The sequence below is a fragment of the Monodon monoceros genome, unplaced genomic scaffold, assembly GCF_005190385.1.
Source record: "Monodon monoceros isolate NGI ecotype Baffin Bay Population unplaced genomic scaffold, NGI_Narwhal_1 Super_Scaffold_18, whole genome shotgun sequence".
NCBI classification, from domain to species: Eukaryota; Metazoa; Chordata; class Mammalia; order Artiodactyla; family Monodontidae; genus Monodon; species Monodon monoceros.
This window is the reverse complement of record NW_021703774.1, coordinates 57,806,311-57,832,737: the sequence shown is the minus strand read 5'-3', so window position 1 is coordinate 57,832,737 and position 26,427 is coordinate 57,806,311. Positions and strand designations below refer to the sequence as shown.

Here is a 26,427-nt window from a genome sequence, read left to right as displayed (position 1 = left end):
AAGTTTATAATCTATACAGAATTGAATAAAAAGTACAACAAATTATTTTCACTTCTTTACAAAACTGCATACAGTACAACTTGCAAATTGGGTTCAGCATTCTACAGATAGGGCCACACACCAAGATGTAAACTTATTATTGTCTTAAATAAGTAAAGGCTCTAACTGTGTACCACAAACTTTGAATTAAATTCCAGGGAAATACTGCTTTAGTATTGATTGTACCACAGTCTTTTATTTAAAAAATTAAATAAAATTCCTCAAATACCACTTTTCTACTTGTTTCTGAGTAAACAATTCCCTATGTAGCAAAATAAAACACAACAAAGACAAAATATAAAATTAGAGGCTGCTATTTACGATATCACTTCCTCTTCCCTTACTTAGCTAGTGGTCTTTTCCTTTCCCTTATTCAGAAAGGAAGGTGAGTGGAAACTGACTTATTCTTATCATTCATTTGCTTCTAGAATTCCTGCTTACATAAATGAATATGTCAGTTTTGGAATCTTGACACTATTATTCAGTGTTTACCTATGTCGTTCTAAAAAAGTTAACCTAGTTTTTTGTTTTTTTTTTTTTATGATTAGGCGACAAAATTGGCTTCAAAATAGTTACGTCTCAGGCTAGCAGCCACTTGGTAGACTAACTTCCCAATTAAATGTGCACAGAATAACATTTTTTTCAAGTAACCTGGAAACTGAGTCAATAGCAATTCTTATTTTAAGCAGATATTCAAGATGATCCACCTTTAGAAACAAAGGCAGATTTAATGTACAAAATACAGGAACTAAGTCTATCCTAGTTCCTGTCCCACCAAAATAATTAATAAGAGGCTCAGTTTGTGAAAAAGACCTTGGAATGATCCAACTCTTAACGACATCTTTATCTTGAATAAGAAGGATAAATAATATAAAAGCTATAAATGGAGATGAAGTTATTTTAAAAAAGATTTTCCATTTTATTTTGGAGATAAAAGTGCAAATACAAAATGGGTTAGTTGTATCTTTAGCCCATTTAGTAACTTTTCATCATAGAATTAATAGTCCTTCATATCGAAGAATAAAAGACAAGCAAACCTGCCTCAAGTTTTCTGATTAGGTCACTTAGATTTTTAGCAGGCCTCAAAACTTGCCTTATTATTTAACTAAATTAGCTTCTCTAGGAAGCATATGAATAATGTAAAAATGAAAAATCCACACGAATACATAATTGTCAAGATGGGAATTGAGAATATTTACACAATGAATTTTTTAAAATAAATTAGAAACGACACATATGCCTTATAAAACACCAAACCAGAGCACATATTGTCAGTGATAGGAACAACTTTCATCTGCAGAAACACAAATGCACGTGAATAACACAGAAATAAGAATTAAGTTGAACAGAGGCAGGTGCTATTAGAACATATTTCTGTTCTGACCTGTGACACCTGTGGCCCCTGTGAAGCCCTGGTCCCACCAGGCCAAGCATCTGGCTAATCTGATACAGAAGTACTTGACCTATGAAACACCAGACTCACTTGCTAGCAAGTATACATCACCATGTGCTGCTTGATGGCTCTTGATTACTTGGTTTTCAAAAGCAAGCTCACTTTCAAATCAGAAAAAAGTCATCCTTATATTGGCTCTCGTAAATAATCCATGAAGTACACTTCACTTCTGAACAGTATTGTATTACTCTAGGAGGACAAGGTATAGTCAATTGGCTGCTTTGAAGCCGTGAAATGCACACTCATAAATAGGTGTCTACACTTTAAAAAATTAAATACATCCAGGCACAGCTGCTGTGCAGAGTTCTTGTGATAAGAAGCTCATTAGCAGTGTGTTATGAAGTGGTCACTTGAGAACTTGATTCTGGATCTTGGGGCTTTCTGTATTTCTTCAAAATATTGACTGCACCATTAGTCAGGAAAACCACAGCAATGAGTGCAAAATAACCAGCGTAGATGAAGAACTAAAGAGGGGGAAAGAATAATTTATAGAATTATCAATTAGAAGGTAAGCTCTTTTATTACATATATGTGAACAGACTCCATAATTAAAGGTATATTCAGTTTCTCTATAAAACTTCAAAAAACATCGTGTGCTTAAACAATGTGCCAGGCACTGAGGATACAAAGAGGCAGCACAGCCTGGTGGTACTGAAGGCTGACTCTTGGGTGCAAATCCCGACTTCCCCCTTACTAGCTGTATGACCTGGATTGAGAGACTCAGTCTCTGAGCCTCAACTTCATTTGCAAAACATTTTGTAATTCATAATATTTCCTAATTGCAGAGTTGTTGGGAAAGGATGAGATTATGTATGCAAATGTTTATTAGCACAATGCTAATGCTGTTAATACTATTGTTTTTATTTTTGTTGCTGTTATAACTGAATCCTGGTCTCTACCCTCAAGCTGATATGATTAACAGGCCAAATTCTGAATATCAAGACCTCTACTCTTGCCCAGGAGAGGGCAGTAGAAGGTCAACTATCAATATATTCCATTATAAGATTACTTTTTATAAGGATCTTCTCTAAGCCAATATTTTTTTAATTTTATTTATTTTTTGGCTGTGTTGGATCTTCGTTGCTGCACGCAGGCTTTCTCTAGTTGTGGCAAGTGGGGGCTACTTTTCATTGCGGTGTGCGGGCTTCTCATTGCGGTGGCTTCTCTTGTTGTGGAGCACGGGCTCTAGGCACATGGGCTTCAGTAGATGTGGCACGCGGGCTCAGTAGTTGTAGCTCACGGGCTCTAGGGCACAGGCTCAGTATTTGTGGCGCATGGGCTTACCTGCTCTGCGGCATGTGGGATCTTCCTGGACCAGGAATTGAATCCGTGTCCCCTGCATTGGCAGGCGGATTCTTAACTACTGAGACACCAGGGAAGTCCCTCCGAGCCAATATTTTAATGGAACTATGTTGTTTATCAACATCATCATCATTTTTCTTCTTCAAATAACTTACTAACTACTGATAAGCTAACACTCTGAGCCAGGTCCTTTAAAATTCTGATTCATTTTCCTATAGGAAACTCGTTAATTAATCATGGCAGTTACAAGTTTCAGCACAGCCCACAAAATTCTATTATTCCATGCGTTTAAACCTACCACTTCTATAGCAAGATGACAAACACCTAGTTACTCTTCTACCCTCCACCCCAAATGAAAGTACCCAGCCCTTGAGAGGTCTTCTCAAGGTTTTTATTGCAGGTAGTAACTGGGAAACACTTAAGTAATTCTTACCTAAAAGAAAGTAATAAGTTCCCATTCCTCTGCTCTATCCACCCCCTCCCCCATCCTTTTGTGAGGCAGCATGATGCAGTGGGAGATGCCTAAGCTTTGGAGTCAGATGCTGGTTTGAGTCCTGGTTCTGCCATACTATCATTGACCGTGACCTTAAACAACACAACATCTCTCAGACTCATTTTCTTGATGTCTAATCCCGATAACAACGCTGCACAATTCTATACAAAGTACCCGGCACATAGAAAGCACTCAGTGCACATTACCTATGTCTCTTTTAGACCTCCTCAGTAAAAACAAAGTTACTTACTGCTAACATGTTAGGTCTTTGTATTCTAAGAAAACTAATACGTAAGGAAGGAAGGAATAATGGAGATGGAATCATTTGGGCTGAGATGAGGTAGGGTAGGCACTTTTTTATTCAATTGCCCATTTTGCCGAAGTATATAACAAGCCCTACCTACAACTCACAATCATGAAGGCATATACAACTATACAATTCCTGAGTGAATAAAGTTACTCACACTGTCTCTGAGTGTTTGTGCAGGTGTTTTCTCAGTAGGTCATATGTTAAGAATCATAATGCTATTCAGCACCAGGAAGCCATTACCTTGGTATTTGGGTGAGGGGTGTTTTAAATAAAGAAGGAGGAGACTGAGAGAGCTCTGAGGTGAAGCACGGCATCTCCAACATGAGATGTAGTATTCCAGGCACAGAATTCAAAATGGAGGGAAATAATGGATGAGGAGGCCGAAGGGCTTGGCCTGGAAGGAACCAATATTACCTCTCAGCTCCACCAGCCTGGTTAATTACACACAGAAATGTTCTAGGGCCTCATCAAAAAGATGATATTGTTTGAATTTGTTTCCATGAAGCATGCTCCACTTCTGTTACCCTGATCAACTCATAACATCTTCAGTACCGAAACAGAGATCTTACCTGAGGGGTAATTTCCAAGCCAAGGCCGCTGGCATCTACCACAATTAGAGTGAGCAGAGTCTGCAGTGCCAGAGCGATGAAGGTATTTACACCAAACACTAGGGCGTAGCGCTCCATGCTGAGGTTTGCAGCAATCTGAAAACTTAAAAAATAAATAAAAAGAACGCATAGACAAGAATTACTTCCAGGATAGTGTGAAGAGTAGCCCGTACTTTCTACTGTCAATTCCCTTCCCAACCAAGTGAAGAATATTTTGTTGCTAAATGATGTAAACCTCATGCAAACATCTGAAAACAGCAGGAACATTTAAACAAGGAAATAAAGAACCTTGCCTAAATGCTTCCTCAGGAGAAAAACTGGCAATGCACATATAATGCTTCCTCCCATTTGCCTCTTTTAACCAGAAAATTTAATTTGTAAAGAAACCAAAAAGCTAATCCTGTCAGCTCTTCCTAATGGTTCTTTGAATCAAAATACATACGTTGCTATAGTGATGAGTAACATGTAGATGATTCTGAAGACAACGTAGGATGCGTAGCACACCCAAATGTTACCCACGGTGTCCATGATGTACACTGCAGCAGCAATCAGGAGAGAAAACAGAGACAATGTCAATTCTCCCCAAGTGGACCAGGATAATTTTATGTAACCAACTGCAAACACAGCAACAGCACCTACAAAACAAAGAGAAAATTTGTCATTTTGCTACACAAATACTATTTCAATAAATTAAAAATTCATCTTAGATTATTACATTTTAAGATCTTTTAACTTTTAAACAGGGTAGCTCAAGATTATGGAGGGCCTTGAAAGACAGGCAGAGAATTTTGGACTTGATGGAATAAATAGTATGGAGCCATGGAGAGATGATGAGAGACTGAACTAGGGCAGCTGGTAATGAGAAGGAAAAGGAGGATACAGAGCCAGGGATGCTGCTAAGGAAAAACTACTGAGGCGGACACAGAGGCGAGAATCAAAAAGAACCACTGCTTGTAGCTTGGCAACACGGCAGGATGGCTCATCTCTCTTCCCAACTGAGGGGCAGTTTATCATGTGGTAAAATGATGATGGTTATGATAACGATAGCTAAAATGTATGGAGTGCTTTCTAAGTGCCAGTCACAGTTTTAAGTGTTTACAGAAATCATATAAAGTTTTCCAAAACCTTCTGAGGTGGGTCGACAAATTAGAAAGGGACAACAGAATAAAATGGCCAAAGACACAGGCTCTGAGTTCAAACCGCGACTTTACCACTTACCGTCTATATCATCTTGGCCAAGTGATTAACCTATCTGACCACAGCTTCCTTAACTGTAAACTGGGGATAATAATTACACCTATCTTAGGAATTCTGTGAGGACTGAGTGAACATACATAAAGTCTTTAGAGCAGCGCTTGGCACATATAAACAATATATTTGCTACTGTTGTTATAAAGTATTGTATAGGTTACTCCAAGTTTTTCAACAAGTGGCAGAAGAACCCAGTAAATCAGAGATAATAGAAACCTAGATAAGAAGACAATTCAGAGGACCATTATATCAGGTTTCCCAAAGGTTAAAAGAATTTAAGTTTGTTAGTCATAGCCCTCCACCTCATGTGCAATTCTAAATTGTCCTCCTAAATTATAAAATCAGAGCTCAAAATAAGTAATCCATTCTCTGGGGTTACTTCAAACTTGGGAGGGGAGAGAAAATCTGATTATGGTTGACTTCACTACCAGAGGAATCTCCCCCTCCCAAGCTGCCCTACCACCCTGCACTGCTTACCCAGTAAGGTTGAAACGGCCTCCACGCCACCGTTATAGATGGCAGCATGACGAGAAGGCATCACCTGCTCCCACAGGCCCTGTGCATAGTTCACGACTTGAAAATAGCCGCAGGTGGAGAGGGCCCACCACACGGACCAGCAGAGCAGAGGGCGAGAAGAGTAGCACACCAGGAAATCATTCCACAGGACCTTCAGCACAAGGAGACGGTCTGGCTTGGATTCCTACACAGAAAAAGGGAAGAAGCCAACTGTACAGAAAGCAATTGTATAGACTCAATTTTCTATTCAACAGACTTTTTTCTTGTTCCTTGTGAAAACCAATTGCTTATTTCATATACGTGTGTGTGTGTGTGTGTGTGTGTGTGTATGTATAAACTTCTTAGCAATTACATTTATCCCCACACATTCTTATATAATTTTTGCTTTGAATGCTCTATAAACATTAGTACATCCAGCAAATGATATACTGTTTACAAAATGAAGGTAGAAAGATGGTCAGAAATCGCGTACTTTAGCCAAAGGGAGATGACATTCCATATCTCCCCATACAGTGGCAAGCAACATTAAGAATAAGCAATAATTTGGGCTTCCCTGGTGGCGCAGTGGTTAAGAATCCACGTGCCAATGCAGGGGACACGGGTTCAAGCCCTGTTCCGGGAAGATCCCACATGCTGCAGAGCAACTAAGCCTGTGCACCACAACTACTGAGCCTGCACTCTAGAGCCCGTGAGCCACAACTAGTGAAGCCCACGCGCCTAGAGCCCGTGCTCCTCAACAAGAGAAGCCACCGCAATGAGAAGCCCGCGCACCGCAACGAAGTGTAGCTCCCGCTCACCGCATCTAGAGAAAGCCCACAAGCCCAACGCAACCAAAACAAAAAAAGCGCAATAATTAGCAACCCTAGTAAATCACTGTTCAGGTAGAATCCATGAATGAGAACCTATCAGATTCACTGAAAGATAACGGCTAAGACAGAAATCTTAGAAAGAAATAAATCAAAATATTAGCAGCAGTTCTCTCTGACTGATGGGGTCATCAGTGATTTTAATTTTCTTCCTTACACTTTTTCTGTTACCCAGTATTTATGGAAATATTACTATTACAATGAAGTAATAAAGCTACTATGCATGCAACTGAGTGAATCAAAACATTACTATGTACCATCATCCCTGGACTATGCCAAGAAGTCAATATGAGATTCCGGACATCCTGTGAAATAGCTATCAAAGGTTGCCATAATTCCGGAGCCTCGCTCAGAACATAGGAACTTTTACTTTTGCAACTAACATGGGAAGGCAAAATGAGAGAATCCAAAGGGACCAAGAGGAAGCTAACTGTGAATTAGCATATAAGAGCCAGGATGTGTGACAGGAGCCATGTTACACATTATTAACACCAATGGCAGCAGCATGATTCAACCCGCTTGCTGGCTGGAAGCCATATCTTGCACATGAGAACCTACAGATGTAAAATGACTACTCCCACCTGCTGTCAGCCCTTTCTCCTTTATTTTTAAAAACTGAGGTATAATTGACCTTTAACTTTATACTAGTTTTAGGTATATAACAATGATTTTATATTTGTATACAATGTGAAATGATCACCACAATAAGCCTAGTCAATATCTGTCACCATACAGTTATAATATTTTTTCCTGTGATGAGAAGTTTTAAGATCTACTCTCTTAGCAACTTTCAAATATGCAATATGGTATCACTAATTATAGTCACCATGCTGTACATTACATCCCCAAGACTTATTTACAACTGGGAGTTTTACCTTTTGACTCCCCTTTACCCATTTTGCTACCCCCTACCCCCTTCCTCTGGCAACTACCAGTCTGTTCTCTGTATCTATGAGCTTGGGGTTTCTGTTTTGTTTTGTTTTTAGTTTCCACATATAAATGAGATCATGCAATATTTGTCTTTCTCTGACTTACTTCACTTAGTATAATGCCCTCTAAGTCCATCCACATTGTTGCAAATGGCAAGACTTCATTCGCTTTTTAATGGCTGAATAAATAGTGTTCCAGTATGTATATAAATGTGTCCGTATACCACATTTTCTTTATTCATTCATCCACTGATGGACCCTTAGGTTGTTTCCATATCTTGGCTATTGTAAATAATGCTGCAGTGAATTGGTGGGTGCCTGTATCGTTTTGAGTTAGTGTTTCCATTTTCTTTGGATATATACCTAGAAGTAGAATTCTTGAATCATGTGGTAGTCTGATTTTTTTTAATTAATTAATTTATTTATTTTTGGCCGTGTCGGGTCTTCGTTGCTGCATGAGGGCTTTCCCTAGTTGCGGCGAGTGGGGACTACTCTTCGTTGTGGTGCACAGGCTTCTCATTGTGGTGGCTTCTCTTGTTGCGGAGCATGGGCTCTAGGTGCACAGGCTTCGTTAGTTGTGGCGTGTGGGCTCAGTAGTTGTGGCACACGGGCTTAGTTGCTCCGTGGCATGAGGGATCTTCCTGGACGAGGGATCAAACCCATGTTCCCTGTGCTGGCAGGCCGATTCTTAACCACTGTGCCACCAGGGAAGTCCCTGATGTTTAATTTTTTGAGGAACCTCCACACCGTTTTCCAGTGACTGCAACAATTTACATTCCCACCAATAGTGCACGAGGGTTCACTTTTCTCCACACCCTCACCAACACTTATTTCTTATCTTTTTGATAACAGTCATTCTAACAGGTGTGAGGTGACATCTCATTCTGGTTTTGAGTTGCATTCCCCTGATGATTAGTGACATTGAGCATCTTTACATGTACCTGTTGGCCATCTGAATGTCTTCTTGGGAAAAATGTCTATTCAGATCTTCTGCTCATTTTTAAATTGGATTCTTTTTTTGCTATTGAGTTGTATGAGTTCATTTTATAATTTGGATATTAACCCCTTATCAGACATATGATTTGCAGATATTTTCTCCCATTCAGTAGGTTGCCTTTTCATTTTGTTGATGTTTTTCTTTGTTGTATAGAAGCTTTTTAGTTTGACGTTGTCCCACTTATTTTTGCTCTTGGTGTCAAATTAAAAAACACATTGCCAAGACAGATGTCAAGGAGCTTACCACGTACGTTTTCTTCTAAGGCGTTTTATGATTTCAGGTCTTACATTCAAGTCTTTAATCCATTTTACGTTAATTTCTGTGCAGCCCCTTCTTTAAATAGTTAGGTGTTTATAATACCAATAGCCCCTTCTTTAAATAGTTAGGCGTTTAAAATACCAAATTAAATGCTGCTCTTTTCTTAGCTCAGTTATATGCAGAGGGAGATTTGTCTATTATCAAGCCAATAGCTAGGATGGAAACTTGAGAATAAGTTTGCTTCTTTTATTGTGCTGTTGAAGGACACAATCCTAATTCTTGCTATAAACAATGAACATTTTTTTCATGATGAAAGGAAGACTATCATTATTTTCTCAGATATTGATATTTCATTACCCAAAACATAGTAAAAACATATACAATGAGCCTTAACTAATGGGGACAAATATAGTACATCTGGTTTCAAGGAAAAGGAACCAAAATATGTATCATGGAAGAACTGGTGTTTGAGACAGGCTTTGGGAGATAGATAAGATTAGAATAGAGAAACAATTAAGAACAACATTCAAAGCAAAGGAAACAAGAACAATAGCACAGAAGAAGGCGCTTTCAAGGTGTACTTAAGAATCTGCAATGATAAAGTTCTCTTCCAACATAAAAGGCTTCTGGGACACTCTGTCCTGCTCTGGCCTGCTGTGCACTTATCTTGTTCCAAGAATACTCATTCTTGCCTTTGCCTGGTATCTCGTAGAGCCCTAGTTCATAAGCTCTCGTTCAGGGGCACTGGAAACCTTTTAAGAGTTGGCACAGAGACCTGCCTTTGGCTACTCTTTTTCAGGGGAGATAACACCTATCTGAGCTTCAAGGGCATTAAGCTGCCAAAGGTAGGGGGTACAGCCATATACGGCTACACACTCTCTCCCTCCATCCCAACTCAGACATATCCGTTGGCAGGGGCCCAACTGGAGATATCCAGAGGGAAAGGCTGTGACCACAAATGAGAAAAAAATGGGGAGGGTCAAAAGACAGACTTTGTCCTTCACACAAGTCTTTCTGATTCTGGCTTTTAGTGCTCAGGGCCAGCCTGGTGAGAAAGGCAGAATACTGCCCAACACAAACCTCCCCCCAGTCACTTTCACCATTATGGTTTCAATTCTTTGGATTCTGAAGGCTATTCTGACATGAAAAGAAAGAAAGATAGGTCTTGAATTAACACTGAGTAAAAAACCATAAAGTTATAAACCTACATGTAGGTTATAATTTCATTTACTATAAAATCTGTACAAACAGTGATATTTAGAAAGGGCACTAAAATATTAACAGTGGTCATCTTTGCACCCAGCAGTTCAGATTATTTTGACTTCTTTTTATGTAGTTTTCTGTATTGTTTACTTAAAAAATTAAGTATGAATCTTTTAAATAAAATCAGTAGAGCTCCAGTTCCCTCACCTGTAAAATGGAGACAGTGATACCTGTATCATAGAGTTTTAATAATAGTAGTTTTAATAAGAATGAGATAATGAATATAAGATTTTTGGCACAGTGTCTGGTACCCAGGTCAAAATAAATGGGAGCTGAGATGATGAATCAGCAGCATACTTGTCTACACTCAGATGAGAAAAATTTCTGAATCTTAGGCTTTTTACAGTAAAATGGAAATTAATGCTTACTTCAACAGGTTATTGCAAGAACTAGATAAGCATTATTCAGTATGTAGGAAGTGCTCAATAAATGTTGGTTTCCCTTATATTCTATTTGCCATGACTCATTAACATAATCAACAAATAGGTCCTGAGTGCTGTTATTCAACTTTGGACTTCCAGGCCCCATCTGCCTGTTAGCGTTCACTTCTTAGAGTTTCAAGTGCATGCTGTTTGTCCTCTATCTTGCTCCATGCGGCTCTCAAGCCCTCGTAATATGACCACATTTCTCGTGCCACATGTAAAAATTCTAACATTTTGCAGATACTGAATTAAAAATCTATTATTTACATTGACTTCACCATTTTCATTTTCCTGGTGTGTTCATTAAAAAATTCAAAATTACATATGTGCCTGGCATTATGTATTTTTTGGTGAGCAGTGATCCAGAGGATGGAAATGTATGCCTCCTTCGACTCCTTAAACTTAACCCCACTCTGGGGCAATGTCCCAGCCAGGCAGAAAGTGCAGGTGGAGCCGGAGACCTTGAAGAGTTTGGCTATACTTCCAGCTTAGCCCAAAGCCCAAGGATGATTCTGGACTTTCATTCTGACTCGTGCATTTCAGATCTTTCTGGGTTTGGACCTGGTATATATGTCCCTCCCAGCCCGCCGTGCCTGCCCCTTCAGTTGTCACCCCAGCAGGATCTGGTTGGCTTGGGCACGTCTGGGTTTTTTTTTTTTTTGCACTTCTGTTCTTAGCGGCTCTCTCCTCCAATGTTGCCAGGCGGGAGGGCAGGCGGACGCACAGGCGTTGATGCCAAATCTGCCACCTCGGGCGGCGGCGGCTGAGCCAGGTACCCTGCTCTCCAGCTTTCCCGCTCTGGTGGCCGGGGACCCATCCTGTACAGTTAGAGCCGGCCGGGGGAGAAGGGGCAGCTGCCCTGCCAAGAAGCTCATCACCCTCAAGGCAAACACCTCCAACCCTCAGACCCCCGGGAGATTCAGAAGCGCTAGACGGTCCAGGGGCGCGCATCCTCACCTGTGCGCCCCAGGGCCTGACGTACACGCTACGCATGCGCCATCCCTCCCTAAACTTTTGCGCCCCGCCTACGCACGCCCATTGTTCGCTCACAGGTTGCAGAGTATAAAAAGGCAACAGGCCAAAGAGAGCGCACTCCGCTTTTGGCCGAGTTGGCAGCTGAAGGAGAGTGCTCGGAGCCCAGCTCTCTATCCAAGGACCAACCTCACCCAAGTTCTCTAGGAGCAGTTACTTAGGTAGGCCCTGCCCCTCACCCCCGCCCCAGGCACTGGGGGACCAGCACCTGCCAGGAGGGCTCGGCTGCCCCCAGCCCGCTCCCCGCGCCCACCGACTTCCCGTGGCCGGCCCGGGTAACCCAGCTGTCTATGGCCAGCTATCCACTCGCAGGCCAGCCCACAAGTGTCCAGTGACTCTGCATCTGCGCTTTGCCACAGAGTCTCTTAGACCCCATTCTACCATCCCGCAGACCCTGCGCTCCTTTCTGGGGGTCCTTATCTCCATCTGCAGTCGAGGCCATCGGAAGAAGGCGGTGATGGGTGCTCGCACCTCCACGACATCCCGCAGCTCAGTGTCCGCAGTGGACACAGTCACTGTCAGTGTGGCGCAGGGGCAGCCAGTGCCGCCCACGACACCCAGCTGTGTCCCGAACTACAGCACAGATAAGACGGTGTTGAGGGCCCTGGGAGAGAGTGGGCAAGGGATGGCCAAGGAGGAGGAAGTCCCCACAGTCACAGGGAGGAACGAAGACCAGAGAAGCAGCCCCGATGACACCGGGGGCGCACGATCTGCATTTAGGCCCCTGGGGGGCTCTTTCTTCGTGCCCAGGCCTGGACCTCTGCAGAGAGACCTCCACGCCAAGAGGGCAGAAGACAGAGCCAGCAGGAAACCGCAGACCTCTTGTATGAGCTCCTGCCCCCAAAGAAACGCCATCACGAGCTCATATAGCTCCACCCGAGGTTTCCCGCCAGTGAAGAGAAGGAGGGGTCCCGCCATACCGCAAGGGCTGCCCCAGAAATCTGCAAAGAAAGGGAGCAAGGAGGGCCCTCCGTCGCCCTCTGCAGCTCCGGTGGTTTCCCAGAGGAAAAGCCAGCCTGACAAAGATGCAGAGGCAACAAGAGGGCAAAAACGGCCCTGGAGGAAGGGCTCCCGCACATCTGACAGTCCCAGGCCCCGAAAACGCAGGATTCTTCTGCTGCTGCCCAGGCGAGGGGAGCCTCTGAGGCTCCAGACCTCTTGTATGAGCTCCTGCCCCCAAAGAAACGCCATCACGAGCTCATATAGCTCCACCCGAGGTTTCCCGCAAGTGAAGAGAAGGAGGGGTCCCGCCATACCACAAGGGCTGCCCCAGAAGTCCGCAAAGAAAGGGAGCGAAGAGGGCCCTCCGTCGCCCTCTGCAGCTCCGGTGGTTTCCCAGAGGAAAAGCCAGCCTGACAAAGATGCAGAGGCAACAAGAGGGCAGAAACGGACCTGGAGGAACGGCTCCCGCACATCTGACAGTCCCAGGCCCCGAAAACGCAGGATTCCTCTTCTGCCGCACAGGCGAGGGGAGCCTCTGAGGCTGCCCCCAGCCCCTGAGCTGGGCTTCCGGGTCACCGACGAAGACCTAGACTCAGAGAAGGAAGCAGCGTTCCGGCGCATCAACAGTGCGCTGCGGGGTGAGACCTAGGCCATCGGGGGCCTGGGCGCCATGCAGCCTTCCTATCCCTTCCCGCTGCCTGCCACAGGGGCTGCTTCTCCGCAGAAAATGTTTCATAGTTATTTCTATTTTAATATGATCATGGTACATTAAAATATATTAGTGCTTGCCTGTGAATACTAAGGTCGCTTGACTTGTAATTTTCTATATTGTTCTATATTTTTGTAACTAAAGGCATTACTTGGGTGAATTAAAAGAATATCTTGAAGCGATTTTGGCTTTTGATCTGCCACTAATTCCTATTTAACCTTAATTCAGGGGTCGGATTCTTTGACCCAAGGAAACAGAATAGTATAAAAAGAAAGAATGTGAGTGTCAGATTGTGGCAGTGATTAAGTATAGCAAGAGACGCCTTTGCAAAAGTTACTGTTGGTCCCAGAAGACTCTCACTTAGCTGTGTGACCCTGGGCAAGTCACTTCACCTAAATCTCTGAATTATAGGGCTGTGCTGATGATTTAAAAGTGACTGGGCACGGTGGACGCTCGGAAATCCTGGGTTCTCAATAAAGCCACTGCCCTGCTCCTTGGTCCTTTGGAATTACTATATTAGTAAAATTTATACTTGACAGTAATTTTAGCTTAAAGTTTATTTTGTCTATTTCATCTCAGCCTTTTGGCTAAGATCAGGTGTAGTATCTGTTCTTGTCAATTTAAATAGCAAGAGAAAAGAAAGGAAAATAACGGGCATGCCCCCACACTCTTCAGACAATAGGAGCCTCTTAACCTGTTCCTTTGTCCAGAGACACAGGCCATTTCTCAGTGAAGGCCTCTGCCATCACTGAGGTTGCAGGGGAGATGTGGTAACTGGGGAGAAAAAGACCAATGGGGATGACCCCCTCACTCCTCAACATGCAAGCCCCCCACTTTCTCACTTGTCTGGCTAGAAATAAAAGGTTGATCCCATGGTTTTAACTTTCAGCTGCTGCTGGACTTTGCATGCCTTGCGTAAGCTGGGAGACAGAGGCAGGAAAAAAAAACCCACCATAATCACCCTGTTACGGCCATGAAATTAACTGCCCTGCCCTTATGAAATTAACACTGGAGTAAGAGAGACAGATGATAAACACACACATAAAAGAGAGCTTATAGTAGGAATAATACTATGAAGAAAGTAAAAAGGGTAATGGGCTAGCAAGTGACTTTGGAATGGAGCAATGATTGCTAAGAGTGTTAAACGGCTTTCTGAAAAGCTGATGTCCGAGCTGTGACCTGAGTGACATAAAGGAACCAGCCATGAAGATCAGAATGAAGGGCAGTCCTGACTGACACAATCTCCTGATTTGAAGTTCTGAGGTGGGAACAAGCTTGATGTGTTTCAGCCCAATTAAGAGATAAGGTCAGAGAGGTTGGCAAGCAGCCAAATTGTATGGGGTTTTATAGACCATGATCAGAATTTTGCATTTTCTTCTACATACAATAGGAAAATGTAGGGGCAGGGGATAATTAGGGTTTAATGCCTAGACTATGAAGATTTAAGTCAAGGGCTAATGATTTCAATTAAATTACTTCTATGTATCCCTACATATGTGGAGGACTGGAGAGGAAAGGAGAAGTTGTTCATGGTATGCCTGGGAAACAAAAGAAAAAAGAGTACTTTCACATCAGTCAGCTCACAAAACTCAGGATTCTAGAGTCAAGTAAACCTTAGTGATCATCTGATTTAACACTCTACATTTAGGGGTAGCCTAACTCAGTTAAAGAAAAAGAATTTGTGGGACTTCCCTGGTGGTCCAGCAGTTAAGACTCCGCACTTCCACTGCAGCGGGCACAGGTTCCATCCCTGGTCGGGGGAACTAAGATACCGCATGCCACGCGGTGTGACCAAAAAGTAAAAAAGAAAAAAGAATAGAAAAAAAAGAAAAAGAACTTGTGATGGAATTAGTACCAGACTCTCATAACTCTTCATAAGGCCCAGAATACCTTCAACAAATTCAAAGGGAAGATGAGAAATTATTTACAGCCTCACAAATAAAGATCTACAGTGAAGGTACAAAGCTGTTCTTGATTATTCATATCTAATGATAAAGATAATAATAGAAATTACCGTGTATTGATTACCTACTTATGTATACTAATTTGAAAGCTCTACATGGCTTTATTTAATACTTGAAATAGCCCTATGAGGTAGGTATATGAATGAGGGAACTAAAAGTCACAAAGAATTAAGAAACTGGCCCAAGGTCACCCTGCTGGTAAGTACTAGTACTGGGGACTGCCTCCCTTCTTCAAAATCCGCTATACTCTGCTTCTATAAATGATACTGAGTACAAGATAAAAACAGTTATTTTGCTGCTGTCTGTGTTTTATGGAACTCAAACACACACACACACACACACACACACACAAAGAATGCTTCCTAATAGTAAAAGGTGTCAGTCTACAAATAAAAGTATAGTTATATTAACAGATATTTATTAAGCATTAATCTCATGTCAAGCCCTGTGCTAAAGAGTTGGTTTAATTTACATCATTTCTAATGGATAAGCAACTTAAAAAAAATCATGTCCAACTATATGCCAAGCACAAAATGAGTCCAGTTGCCTGTTTGGGAAAGAAAATCACTGGCTTTGGCAGCTCCTCCTCCTGCAATGTCAGCACCCTCTGCCCCAAAGCAGTAGGACTCATTCTGAAAATCAACTTACAAGTACTCTAAGACAACTTGTGGACTGGGCTATCACTTTGACTTCTACCTCATTTCCCCTCTTTTTAAGTCAAGATAAAACCACACACTGACCTAAAACTCTTCTTTACTGTAATTACCACGATTATCATTTATGGTTCATTGATGGGCTTTGTCAACTTAAGATGGCACTGTGATCTCCAGTATCCACAATCTAATTTTCCTTCAAGCTCATCAAAGAAAAGCAAGCAGTATTTTAGGGCTGTACAGCTGCCAAGCAGCACTGCTTGCCTGTCATGGTGTCGGTAGCTGAGCCAAGGAGATCATGAAACTGACTTGAATCCTAATTTTACCTCACCATGGCCAACATGATGGTTCTGACCATGTGGTTAACCCACTGAAAGACTTCACGGAGCAAGATACAGATTGAAGTGGATTTCATATCTGCTCTAAAATTATGTTTAGGAGTACATGTGTGTAATTTTGCACGACTCACTAATGTTGGATCTGAATCCTTATCTCTAAAATGAAAGGGTGATGTGATCTAAAGTCCCTTTAACATGCTCTGATTGTTATATGATTTGTGGTTAGAATCACTTCTAACTCTAAAAGTTTATAATTCTTCACCATATCAAGTACTGACATTTTGCATATCTATAAATAACAAATATCAAGGTGGTCTAGGACAGAGTTTCTTAAATTTTAGATTTCAACTCATTAGTTGGTAATAAAATCAGTTTAGTGGGCAGTGATCACATTATAAAAAAGTAAACGAAATGTGTCAGAATAAACCATTGTGTTGTAAAACTTTTGTTTCATGGATGACTTTGAGGGGTTCAAGACTTCAGTGGAGGAAATAACTGTAGATGTGGTGGAAATAGCAAAAAAAACTAGAATTAGAAGTGAAACCTGAAGTTGTGACTGAACTGCCACAATTTTATGATAAAACTTGAATGGATAAGCAGCTGCTTCCAATGGATGAGCAAAGAAAGTGGTTTCTTGAGATGGAATCTACTCCTGGTAAAGGTGCCGTGAAGACTGTTGAAATGACAACCAAGAATTTAGCGCATTACATAAACTTAGCTCATAAAGCAGGGTTTAAGAGGACTGACTCCAATTTTCAAAGAAATTCTACTACGGGTAAAATGCTATCAAACAGCATTGATGCTGCAGAGAAATCATTCCTGAAGGAAGAGTCAATCGATGCGGCAAACTTCACTGCTGTCTTATTTTAAGACATTGCCACAGCACCCCAACCTTCAGCAACCACCACCCTGATCAGTCAGCAGCCAACAAGATCGTGGCAAGACCCTCCACCAGCAAAAAGATTACGACTCGCTGAAGGCCCAGATGACGGTTGGCATTTTTTGGCAATTATGTATTTTTAAATTTAGGTATGTATATTATTTTATACATAATGCTATTGCACACATAATAGACTACAGTATAGTACAAACATAACTTTTATATGCACTGTGAAACAAAAAAAATTGTGTGACTTGCTTTATTATAATATTTGCTTTACCTCAGCGGTCTGGAACTAAACCCACAATATCCTTGAGGTATGCCGTATCACACATAGTTTTCAGCACAGATGAGGAAGATAACTTCCTATCCTTACATACTGTGGACTTCAATTCAGAAACTGGAAGTAGATATTCATCATTTATTGGAATCATTTCACCTATTCATTTAGAAAATTTTTTCTAGAGCTTCCTTTACATACCAAGTTCTGAGGATAGAAAGATGAAGAAGAGACAGACATTGCTGTGGCTTCTAAGACATCTCCAAGTGTGAGCAATATAATGTTGTGCCAGCAGCTCAATACCAAAAAAACAAACAACCCCATCCAGAAATGGGCAGAAGACCTAGATAGACATTTCTCCAAAGAAGACATACAGACTGCCAACAAACACATGAAAGAATGCTCAACATCACTAATCATTAGAGAAATGCAAATCAAAACTACAGTGAGGTATCACCTCACACCAGTCAGAATGGCCATCATCAAAAAATCTACAAACAATAAATCCTGGAGAGGGTGTGGAGAAAAGGGAACACTCTTGCACTGCTGGTGGGAATGTGAATTGGTACAGCCACCATGGAGAACAGTATGGAGGTTCCTTAAAAAACTACAAATAGAACTCATATGACCCAGCAATCCCACTACTGAGCATATACCCTGAGGAAACCAAAGTTCAAAAAGAGTCATGTACCAAAATGTTCATTGCAGCTCTATTTACAATAGCCAGGAGATGGAAGCAACCTAAGTGTCCATCATCGGATGAATGGATAAAGAAGATGTGGCACATATATACAATGCAATATTACTCAGCCATAAAAAGAAATGAAATGGAGTTATTTGTAATGAGGTGGATAGACCCAGAGTCTGTCATACAGAGTGAAGTAAGTCAGAAAGAGAAAGACACATAAATGGAATTTAAGAAAAAAAAAATGTCATGAAGAACCTAGGGGTAAGACAGGAATAAAGACACAGACCTACTGGAGAATGGACTTGAGGATATGGGGAGGGGGAAGGGTAAGCTGTGACAAAGTGAGAGAGTGGCATAGACATATATACACTACCAAACGTAAAATAGATAGCTAGTGGGAAACAGCCGCATAGCACAGGGAGATCAGCTCGGTGCTTTGTGACCACCTAGAGGGGTGGGATAGGGAGTGTGGGAGGGAGGGAGGCTCAAGAGGGAAGAGATATGGGAACATATGTATAACTGATTCACTTTGTTATAAAGCAGAAACTAACACACCATTGTAAAGCAATTATACTCCAATAAAGATGTAAAAAAAAAAATCTAAAATAAAGTTTAAGTAAAAAAAAAAAATAATAATAATGTTGTGCCAGTCCCGGAGGTCATTTACTCCAGAGGAAAATACATTTGTCATCCCTAATATAAATCAACGTTATATTGAATGAATGAATTAATGAACCAATGAAGCAACTCAAGATAAAACCAGAATCCAAATGAATTGAGGGACTTTCCTGTCTGCTTTTTCACCACTGGTCTAGCCCCAGAGTAGCAACCACCAGGCATTTAAGGTTGTGCTTACCTGTCCCTCCATGGGAGGCTCCTCTGTATTTAGAGGGATTTTTGATTCAACATCTTCCCACTGCGGAAGGTGGTTAGAAGCTGAGGTATCAGTAGCAATGCCACCATTGTGTACCTTGACGCCATTTGCTCCTTGGCAGGAGGGAGGAACGTGGTGAAAGAAAAGACTCTTCTGTGGCATAGGGAGAAACCAGGCTACAGCGAAAGCCACAGAAACACAGGTAAGAGAGATGACATTCAGGCTGAATAGGGACCAGCCTGCCACTGAGACGAGGATCTGCCCTAGGACAGAGCCCACTGTGAAGCCCACCAAGGTGGCACTTCGACAGTAACTCGTGACTTTCTGGTACATGCTCAGGTCTACCACACTGTAGATGTAGGAGTAATAGGCAATTTCAGTGGCTGTGGCGATGCCATAGAAGAATTCCAAGAACTGAATGGCCAGCAGTCCCTGGGCATAGAGCAGCATGAACCACGTAACAATAAGGCTGAGTCCCTGCAGCAGAACAACAGGTTTATAACGGAGGAAGTCTGTGGCAAGGAACACAGGAAACAACAGCACCAGGTAAGAGTAAGTCCATACTGGATATATTTCATTGAAGACCTGGTAGAAAAAAGATAAAATCCCGTTAGTGATCTCAAAGGACCTGGAACATTCGTAACAATTTATTCTTATGAAAGAATCTAGCAGTACCTCAGAGATCTCATTTTTATCAACCAAAGAAATCTTGACAACAATTCTGATAATTGTTTGGAACATACTTCTCCGTTTCCACGCCACCGTCTTTTTCCTAATAAAATCTTCCCTATTCATCAAAGCCTAGCTCAACACCTTCCTCATCCCGGAAGACTTTCCTGCAGCTGATAGTGTTTGTATCCCAACACCCAAAAAGCTCTCCTGATACTGCTTTGTATGTGTCAGTCTCCTCAGTCACCTCACGGCACTGCTGCTTAACCATGGCTACACATCTCCCAAGGAGCTTTAGAAAATGTGGATGCCTTGCCGCAGGCATTTTTTAGAAACCTCCCAGGAGATTTTATTATGAGCCAGAGTTTAGAACCATTGCTTTATAGGGTGGACTTGACTTTCATTTGCACAACCTAACAGCTCGCACACTGTTTGGAAGATACTTGGCTCAGCAAATGCTTTGGAACCAAATAAATGTTTTGGAATCACTGTCAGTTCTTACTTCTAGAACAGAACAGGGAGCCATGATCCTACTGTTTGATTAGGTTTCTCTGATTTTAAGTTTCATTTCTTTGGGGTAACATGAATAGATAAAGAAGGTAAGTCTGTCCTACAGTCTTAACAGAGTTAACTATCTGTGGATGGTAGCAGTATAAGCAACTCTGTTGTCCTTCTTTTTGTACGTCTATACTATGAAAAAAAATGGAAGGTTTTTTTTTTCATTAATTTTTCATTGGAAGATAGTAGAAATAATATTTAAACCACAAAGACCCCAGCTGGAATTTTCTGTTCCATCATTTGCCGTATGATTTTAAGCAAGTTTTTTTTTTAGTTCCTTTTAGCCTTAATCTCCATTATCAGTAAAAGAGAAGTAAAACCTATGCCACAGGGTGGTTTCTTGCAAGGACTAAATGAGAGAGTACATGTAAATCACTTACTCTTTTTTCATACGTTTAAAGACTTAAGGACTGAAGCTGAAACACAGACCACTTGGGACAATACAAATTAAATTAACTGAACTGTCGTCCCCATTCTTCGAATAACAATCATTGTAGGAGACGTTTCCCTCTTTTTACACCTACCCCATAGCCTAGTAAGTTCCTGGGGCTTTAAGTAAGTCAGTTTTATAAGTGATCATTTCAAAGTTTGGATCAGTGGCCTCAGTTTTTAAGGGCATTCTGAAAGGTAGTCTTACTAACAATCTAAATACTTTGTGATGGAGCAATCTAATCCTTGGGTTTGACTTACTTTTTAACTCTCATGTATACCCCAGTTCACCCAACTAATTGTTTTAAGGTTTTAGAGGAACAATAAAGTAAAAATTTTATTTTTAGTAAATTATTATAAAATATTTGCCAATGCAGAGAACAACTATAAAAGGAAAACATAATCTGAAATACATTCCAGACTTGATTTCTGACTGGCTGAATATCAAAAGTGATTTGTCTAATAGCCTTGCCTTCATGAATTCCGGTCTAATTTGTGTTTGCAAATCATCTAGCAACCTCCATTTACCAGGAAAATTTCTTGTGCCTGAATGTGTGCGTGAAAGAATAATCGAGAACTGTAGAAATGATTCTTATTCACAAGTGTGTAAGTTTTATCAAATGAGGAACAAAGTGCACTCGGCTGACTTAACACAGGGTCAGAGGCTTCTCAGTAGAAAACCAAAGGGGATAAGGGCAACCTTGAGATGAAAGCCGTGAGGAGTGAAGGCTTCCCTACAGACTTTTCACAGGTGTGCTCCATTAGCAACTTCCCACTCCTTTTTTGCCTATAGTTTTATTCATTCTCCTACAGTTTTCTTAAGTGTGAAACTGCCTCCTCTGTTTGACTCTGCATATTTCTTCACCTTCACATTTTCCCCAACATAATACTACAAAGCTATTAGCCACCACACTTTCCCTTTAAAAATACCTTCCTTCCATACCCAGTCTTCTTTGTTCTCCACCACACAGCTTGGGACTTTCACTGATTCTTCACTCCAGTAATACTGTCTGCACTTAGACATGTTATATACCCTTCAATACTAGTTGTCCCCAAATGATTAACTGTGAAGTTTTCGTTATATAAACCTCATCCTTTCAATTATCAATTTAAAGTGTTTACGCTTATGAGTCTAATTCCACTCCTAATACAAAAACCACAGTTTACATAATGAAGATAAGGAAAAGCAATGCCAAGTAGAAACTAAAATAAAGGCAAGCAGGGGAAAAAGACCAGATATGTTCTCTTTAACTTATTCTCAATGAGAAATCTGAATTTACTCCTAGGAGAGACATCAACCCAAGAGGACCGTCCCTCCCACAGCATTATCAGCATTATAATAGCACATCTCTACTGACACCACACACTATGCTAATCACCTCACCTATATGACCTCATTTAATCCAAACAACGCTAAGCGGTAGATGCTTTTATCATCTCTATCTTACAACCAAGGAAAAACTAGGCCTTATGTGAATTGCCCGAAGTTATCCCAGCTAGTCACCAGCAGAGGGAGTATCTGCACCTAGATATTCTGAATCCACCACCCTAAAATGCCCCATTTCTTCAATCAGGAAACTATTGTTGATCATCTACTATGTTCCAGGCTTACTTCTAATGCCATTAAGCAGCTTTTTCAACCTGCGTAGGGGTGCTTTTATGGGGCTTTCATGAAGAAAGAAGACCAGACAATACGCAGAGCTTAGCCACTGTGTCTCCAAAAGTCTCCAGAAGACCCCTTCTCTCTCAATGCCTCCAAGGAGAAGCTGTCACACCAGGAAATGCTTCTTTGATAGATACTCTGAATCCTGAAGGGAATCTTCCTACATGCAAAAATGTACAGGTTACAGACTCTTACTGGCCACACCTGGACGATACCTTCTTATCTCAGGTAAAAATCTGCCGTGTGAGCAAAGGGAACTGGTTTTATTCTAAGGTGCCTTTCACAGTTCTCTGGATCAGAGCTTGTTTGTGCTTTCTTCTGAGACACAAGAAGTCAAGGGAAAACAGCTGTTCAGTTTTAAGCTCTAATTCAGATTTACACTTTATTTTAGAATCACAGTTCAATTAGACAACTAGTTAGTAAGCACTTATTTGCACAACACTGTTTTCAAACTGTATGGAGATTACGAAAACAAAAAAAGAATAAAATGAAGCCTCAGTTCTCCAGGAGTTCTGAACCTAGTGAAGAGCACATACACATAAATTATTGACAAGGGAGTTAGGAAATATGGGGGGTTGCTCCTTTGAGATGGACCTTGAAGGATGAGAAAGTTAGATCCACTGGATTTATGACTATAAGATTAACGTGGATGGAGCTTGGGCATGTAGAAGGCAAGGGGAAGAAGGATGTAGTGGGAGATAAGGGTGTTAAGGAGATAAGAGCCAAATTCTGTAAGGCTCTCAATATTAGGCAGAATAGTTTTAAATTTAATGTCTTAAAAGTATCAAAGAAAGGTAGTGAATGTCAAATCCCACGCTGAAAAAGATGAAAGGATAAAAAATTTTTGGTGATAAAGAGCTCTATTTTATTAAAAGTTTGGCTTTCAACTACTGAAAGACAAATTTTAACCTGTTTAAAATTTATAAAGTGATACAGAAAAAAAAATCCTTTGAGAGTGGAAAAAGGAAATTCTGACCTTCTTTTCCTCCTTTTGTCTTTGGCCTTGGTTAACAACAGCTCTATCTAAGATGACTGCTCTTGGACCTTCTAAAGTCTCCTGAGGGAAATACAAAATTCAACACAAATAGACTGACCATGATTTGGCATTTGCTTTGCCTAAAAATCATGTAATATTAAATAAATAAATAACTGTACCTTGGTAAAAACAAGCAGTCAGAAAGGAGAACAAGTTGTCCTATTTATTTCAGTTATTAGAGATTTTTAAAAACCTAGGGTTCCAGAGAGGGTGGACAGAGCCATACTGTGCACGACCATCAGAATCAGCCATGATTCTGAGGTCCTCAGACACAAACAACATACCTTTCCAGACTTCTGGATTTTTTCTTCAAACCCTGCCCTCTTCCTCATCTAATTTGCAGTAACAGAAGTGTGCTATGTTTTTGTTACACATTCAGCAAATGTTTCCTGGGCCTGGCACCTCTGCTTTATTGCTATACGCCTCGAACATATTTCACTCACCTAGGTAGCTTCCTGATAAGACGGGACACATGATGGCACATCACACAGCAATTCTGCCCAGGGCACTTGTACAAAACAGTTCGGCTTTCAAATACCAACAATGGGAGCATGTTTCTCTCCCCGTGTGCTTCTCTTTCAGGCAAGGTGCACAAACTGTGCAGATCACGTGGCAGTTCACATGAAATTTTAATTGTTAGCAGCTCATAGACAGTATCATTTCTGCTTCAGTGGCTACAATTCAGATTTGGTGTTTGCTGTGGGTCTCCAGAATCATTCTCTCTTGTATTTACTGAAGTAATTTTCTTCTTGGAGAATCATTCTGTTCACAAGAGTTGGCCCTTTCCACTTTATTATTGTTTTTAACCAATACTATAATTCAAATAGGTAATGAGTAACTCTTACAGTTCCTTGTGGAGTGGTCCATAAGACTGAGAAGTAGATCTGAAGTTGGGTAAAAGTCAGTGCCACTTGCTAGGGGTGAGATAATGTGGGAAACTCAAATGAAATCCTCAACCAAGAGTTCAGTCCCTTTCAAGTGCCCTTGAAAATGGAGGAGCAATGCACCAACAAACTGGATTATGAGTAATTACATCCTGCTCTGACCTGTTATGCAGGGATACTCAAAACAGGTGACTACTAATCACAGGGGAGAGAGTAAGGTTTAAATGGGAGGAGTACTTCACAGCAGCTGGGGCAGGAAGGCAGGGTGGGAGGAGAAGTAGACATAAGAAATAAGAAACAGCTAACAACTGCCCACTCAGCTTTCACCCTTTTGTTCCAGAAAGCAATACCAGACCTCAGCTTTCTTGCTTTGTAGTGTTCAAGGAAGAGGATGCTGAATCTGCTTTATTTGGGTTTTGTGGTAGCAGCTTGAGTTTAAGTCCTTTTTCAGTTAATATAATGTCTTTCTTTTTCAAAAAACTGATGTTGAGATTGACCATACACTTTAAAGAGTTAAACACATTTTTAAAGTACACAATGCACTTCAAGTACTTTACTTATAAATCCTCCTGAGGAAGTCAGTCAGCAAAAAGTTCTTGATCATGGACTATGTACTCTTAATTAATCTCAACATCGCAGCAGAACAGAAAGGAGCAAAACTAACATCCGTGAAGCAACAATTCACAACGCAAGAAAAACTATAATTAAATGCCAACTATGTGATACCATCTAAATACCTGCTTTTATCCCGGGAGGTGGGGTTGGGGGAGTGTGTGGGAAGCGTATTCCTGGACACAGTCTCGCCCAACCAAAAATCAAGACAAGATGATGGGTTCTTGTCTTGTACAGTCCTTATTTGAGCACTTCCATCTCTCAAGGGTAAACAATGCAAAGTAGGGGAAGGAAGAGGGTGCAGCAGGTAGAGGGAAGATCCTTTCAGAAAGCAGGAGTTACTCAGCATCTGGTTCCTTACTTTCCGGCAGCAAATATTTATTTAAACCTTTACCATGTCCAAAGTACAACCTGCTGTTTTCCCTTTTATTCTCCAAATATTCTCCTCCCCCCCCCGCCCCCGCCCCCAAGCAGGAACTGCTGGATCAGTCGGAGCAGAGTGGGGCTAAGTTCCATTACAGCATCATCAGCACAGCGCCTGAAGCACACGTGAACTGGGGCTCCCGAACCGCGTTTCGAGCCCTTCACCTAAGACACGGCCTATCAATCCAACGCAGGAGAGAAAAACAGCGTGAATTAAGACAGCGCCCAGCACGGAGCCGCCTTCCAACTGAGAAAAGTCAGCAATCTCTGCTCAGAATGGCTCCCGCGTTTCGAGCGCCTTTCTCACTCCTCCTTTCCTCAGCTACAGCCCCTCCGCCCGCTCTCACCTTTTCCCGCACATCTCGGCGCCCGCGCCCCGCGCCGGCCGAGCCACCTCCCGCCCGCCCCCCGCGCCTACCTCCCTCTTCGTCAGGTTCTTGTCGGGCCCCAGCAGGTACGGGGTCAAGAAGGGCTCGGACGGCCTGAGGCTGGCGAAGAAGCCGTAGGCGCAGAGCAGCGCGGTGGGCACGAACCAGCACTCGCGCGGGACCCGAGCCGTGCGCAGGAGCATGGTGGCCGCCGCCGCCGCCGCCCGCCGTGTCACCGGGCCAGGCACATCCATCTGGGGCGCGAGGGGCGGGGACCCGGCCCGGCCCTTTCCTTCTCCTTTTCCTCCTCGGCCAACCGGAGTGAGGTTGAATCGCTGCCCCAGCGCAGGCACCTGCAATTACGAGTGGCGCCTCCTCCCGGTAGGGCCAAGCAGTTCTGAGACAGCCGCCTCTGATCGCAATGACTCCCAGCCTTTCCTGATTGCGAGAACCTCACGAATCGCCACCCGCCCGCTGAGCGGCAGAATACCATTCACGCCCTAAGGCCCACCCTCCGCCACCACCTCCCTGCTGAGAGCCAATCACAGAGGACGCCGGGCATTGGCTTCTGTCCCATTGGTCGGTGGCTCACAAGATGCGAACCCGCGGCGGCGGTGTCGGCGGCACGCAAGAGCGCAGACGTACGCTGGCTCGGGCGCAGAGGACTTGTAGGACTCAGGTCAGACCGCGGCTGTTCTGGCGTGCGCTGCTCAGGGGG

The 26,427-nt window shown here is 42.2% G+C and overlaps 1 protein-coding gene and 1 pseudogene across 1 annotated transcript; one reads left to right on the top strand and one right to left on the bottom strand.

The window, feature by feature from the left end:
• Window positions 1-475: 475 nt before the first annotated feature.
• Window positions 476-26,150, bottom strand: SLC19A2 (solute carrier family 19 member 2). Its single transcript, XM_029230929.1, has 6 exons — window positions 25,760-26,150; window positions 19,050-19,652; window positions 5,934-6,156; window positions 4,648-4,840; window positions 4,167-4,308; window positions 476-1,956 (listed from the first exon to the last, which is right to left on the bottom strand). Exons 1-6 carry the CDS (start codon window positions 25,961-25,963, stop codon window positions 1,828-1,830), a joined length of 1,494 nt encoding a protein of 497 aa, XP_029086762.1. The 5' UTR covers window positions 25,964-26,150; the 3' UTR covers window positions 476-1,827.
• Window positions 13,958-14,063, top strand: LOC114900181 (annotated as a pseudogene).
• Window positions 26,151-26,427: the final 277 nt, after the last annotated feature.

Coding starts and splice junctions, on each gene's coding strand:
- SLC19A2 (XM_029230929.1), bottom strand. CDS start 25,963: ATGGATGTGCCTGGCCCGGTGACACGGCGGGCGGCGGCGGCGGCGGCC. Junction 6,157..19,049: donor AGCCTCCCATGGAGGGACAG/GTAAGCACAACC, acceptor TTTTCTGTGTAG/GAATCCAAGCCAGACCGTCT. Junction 4,841..5,933: donor GGCCGTTTCAACCTTACTGG/GTAAGCAGTGCA, acceptor TTTGTTTTGTAG/GTGCTGTTGCTGTGTTTGCA.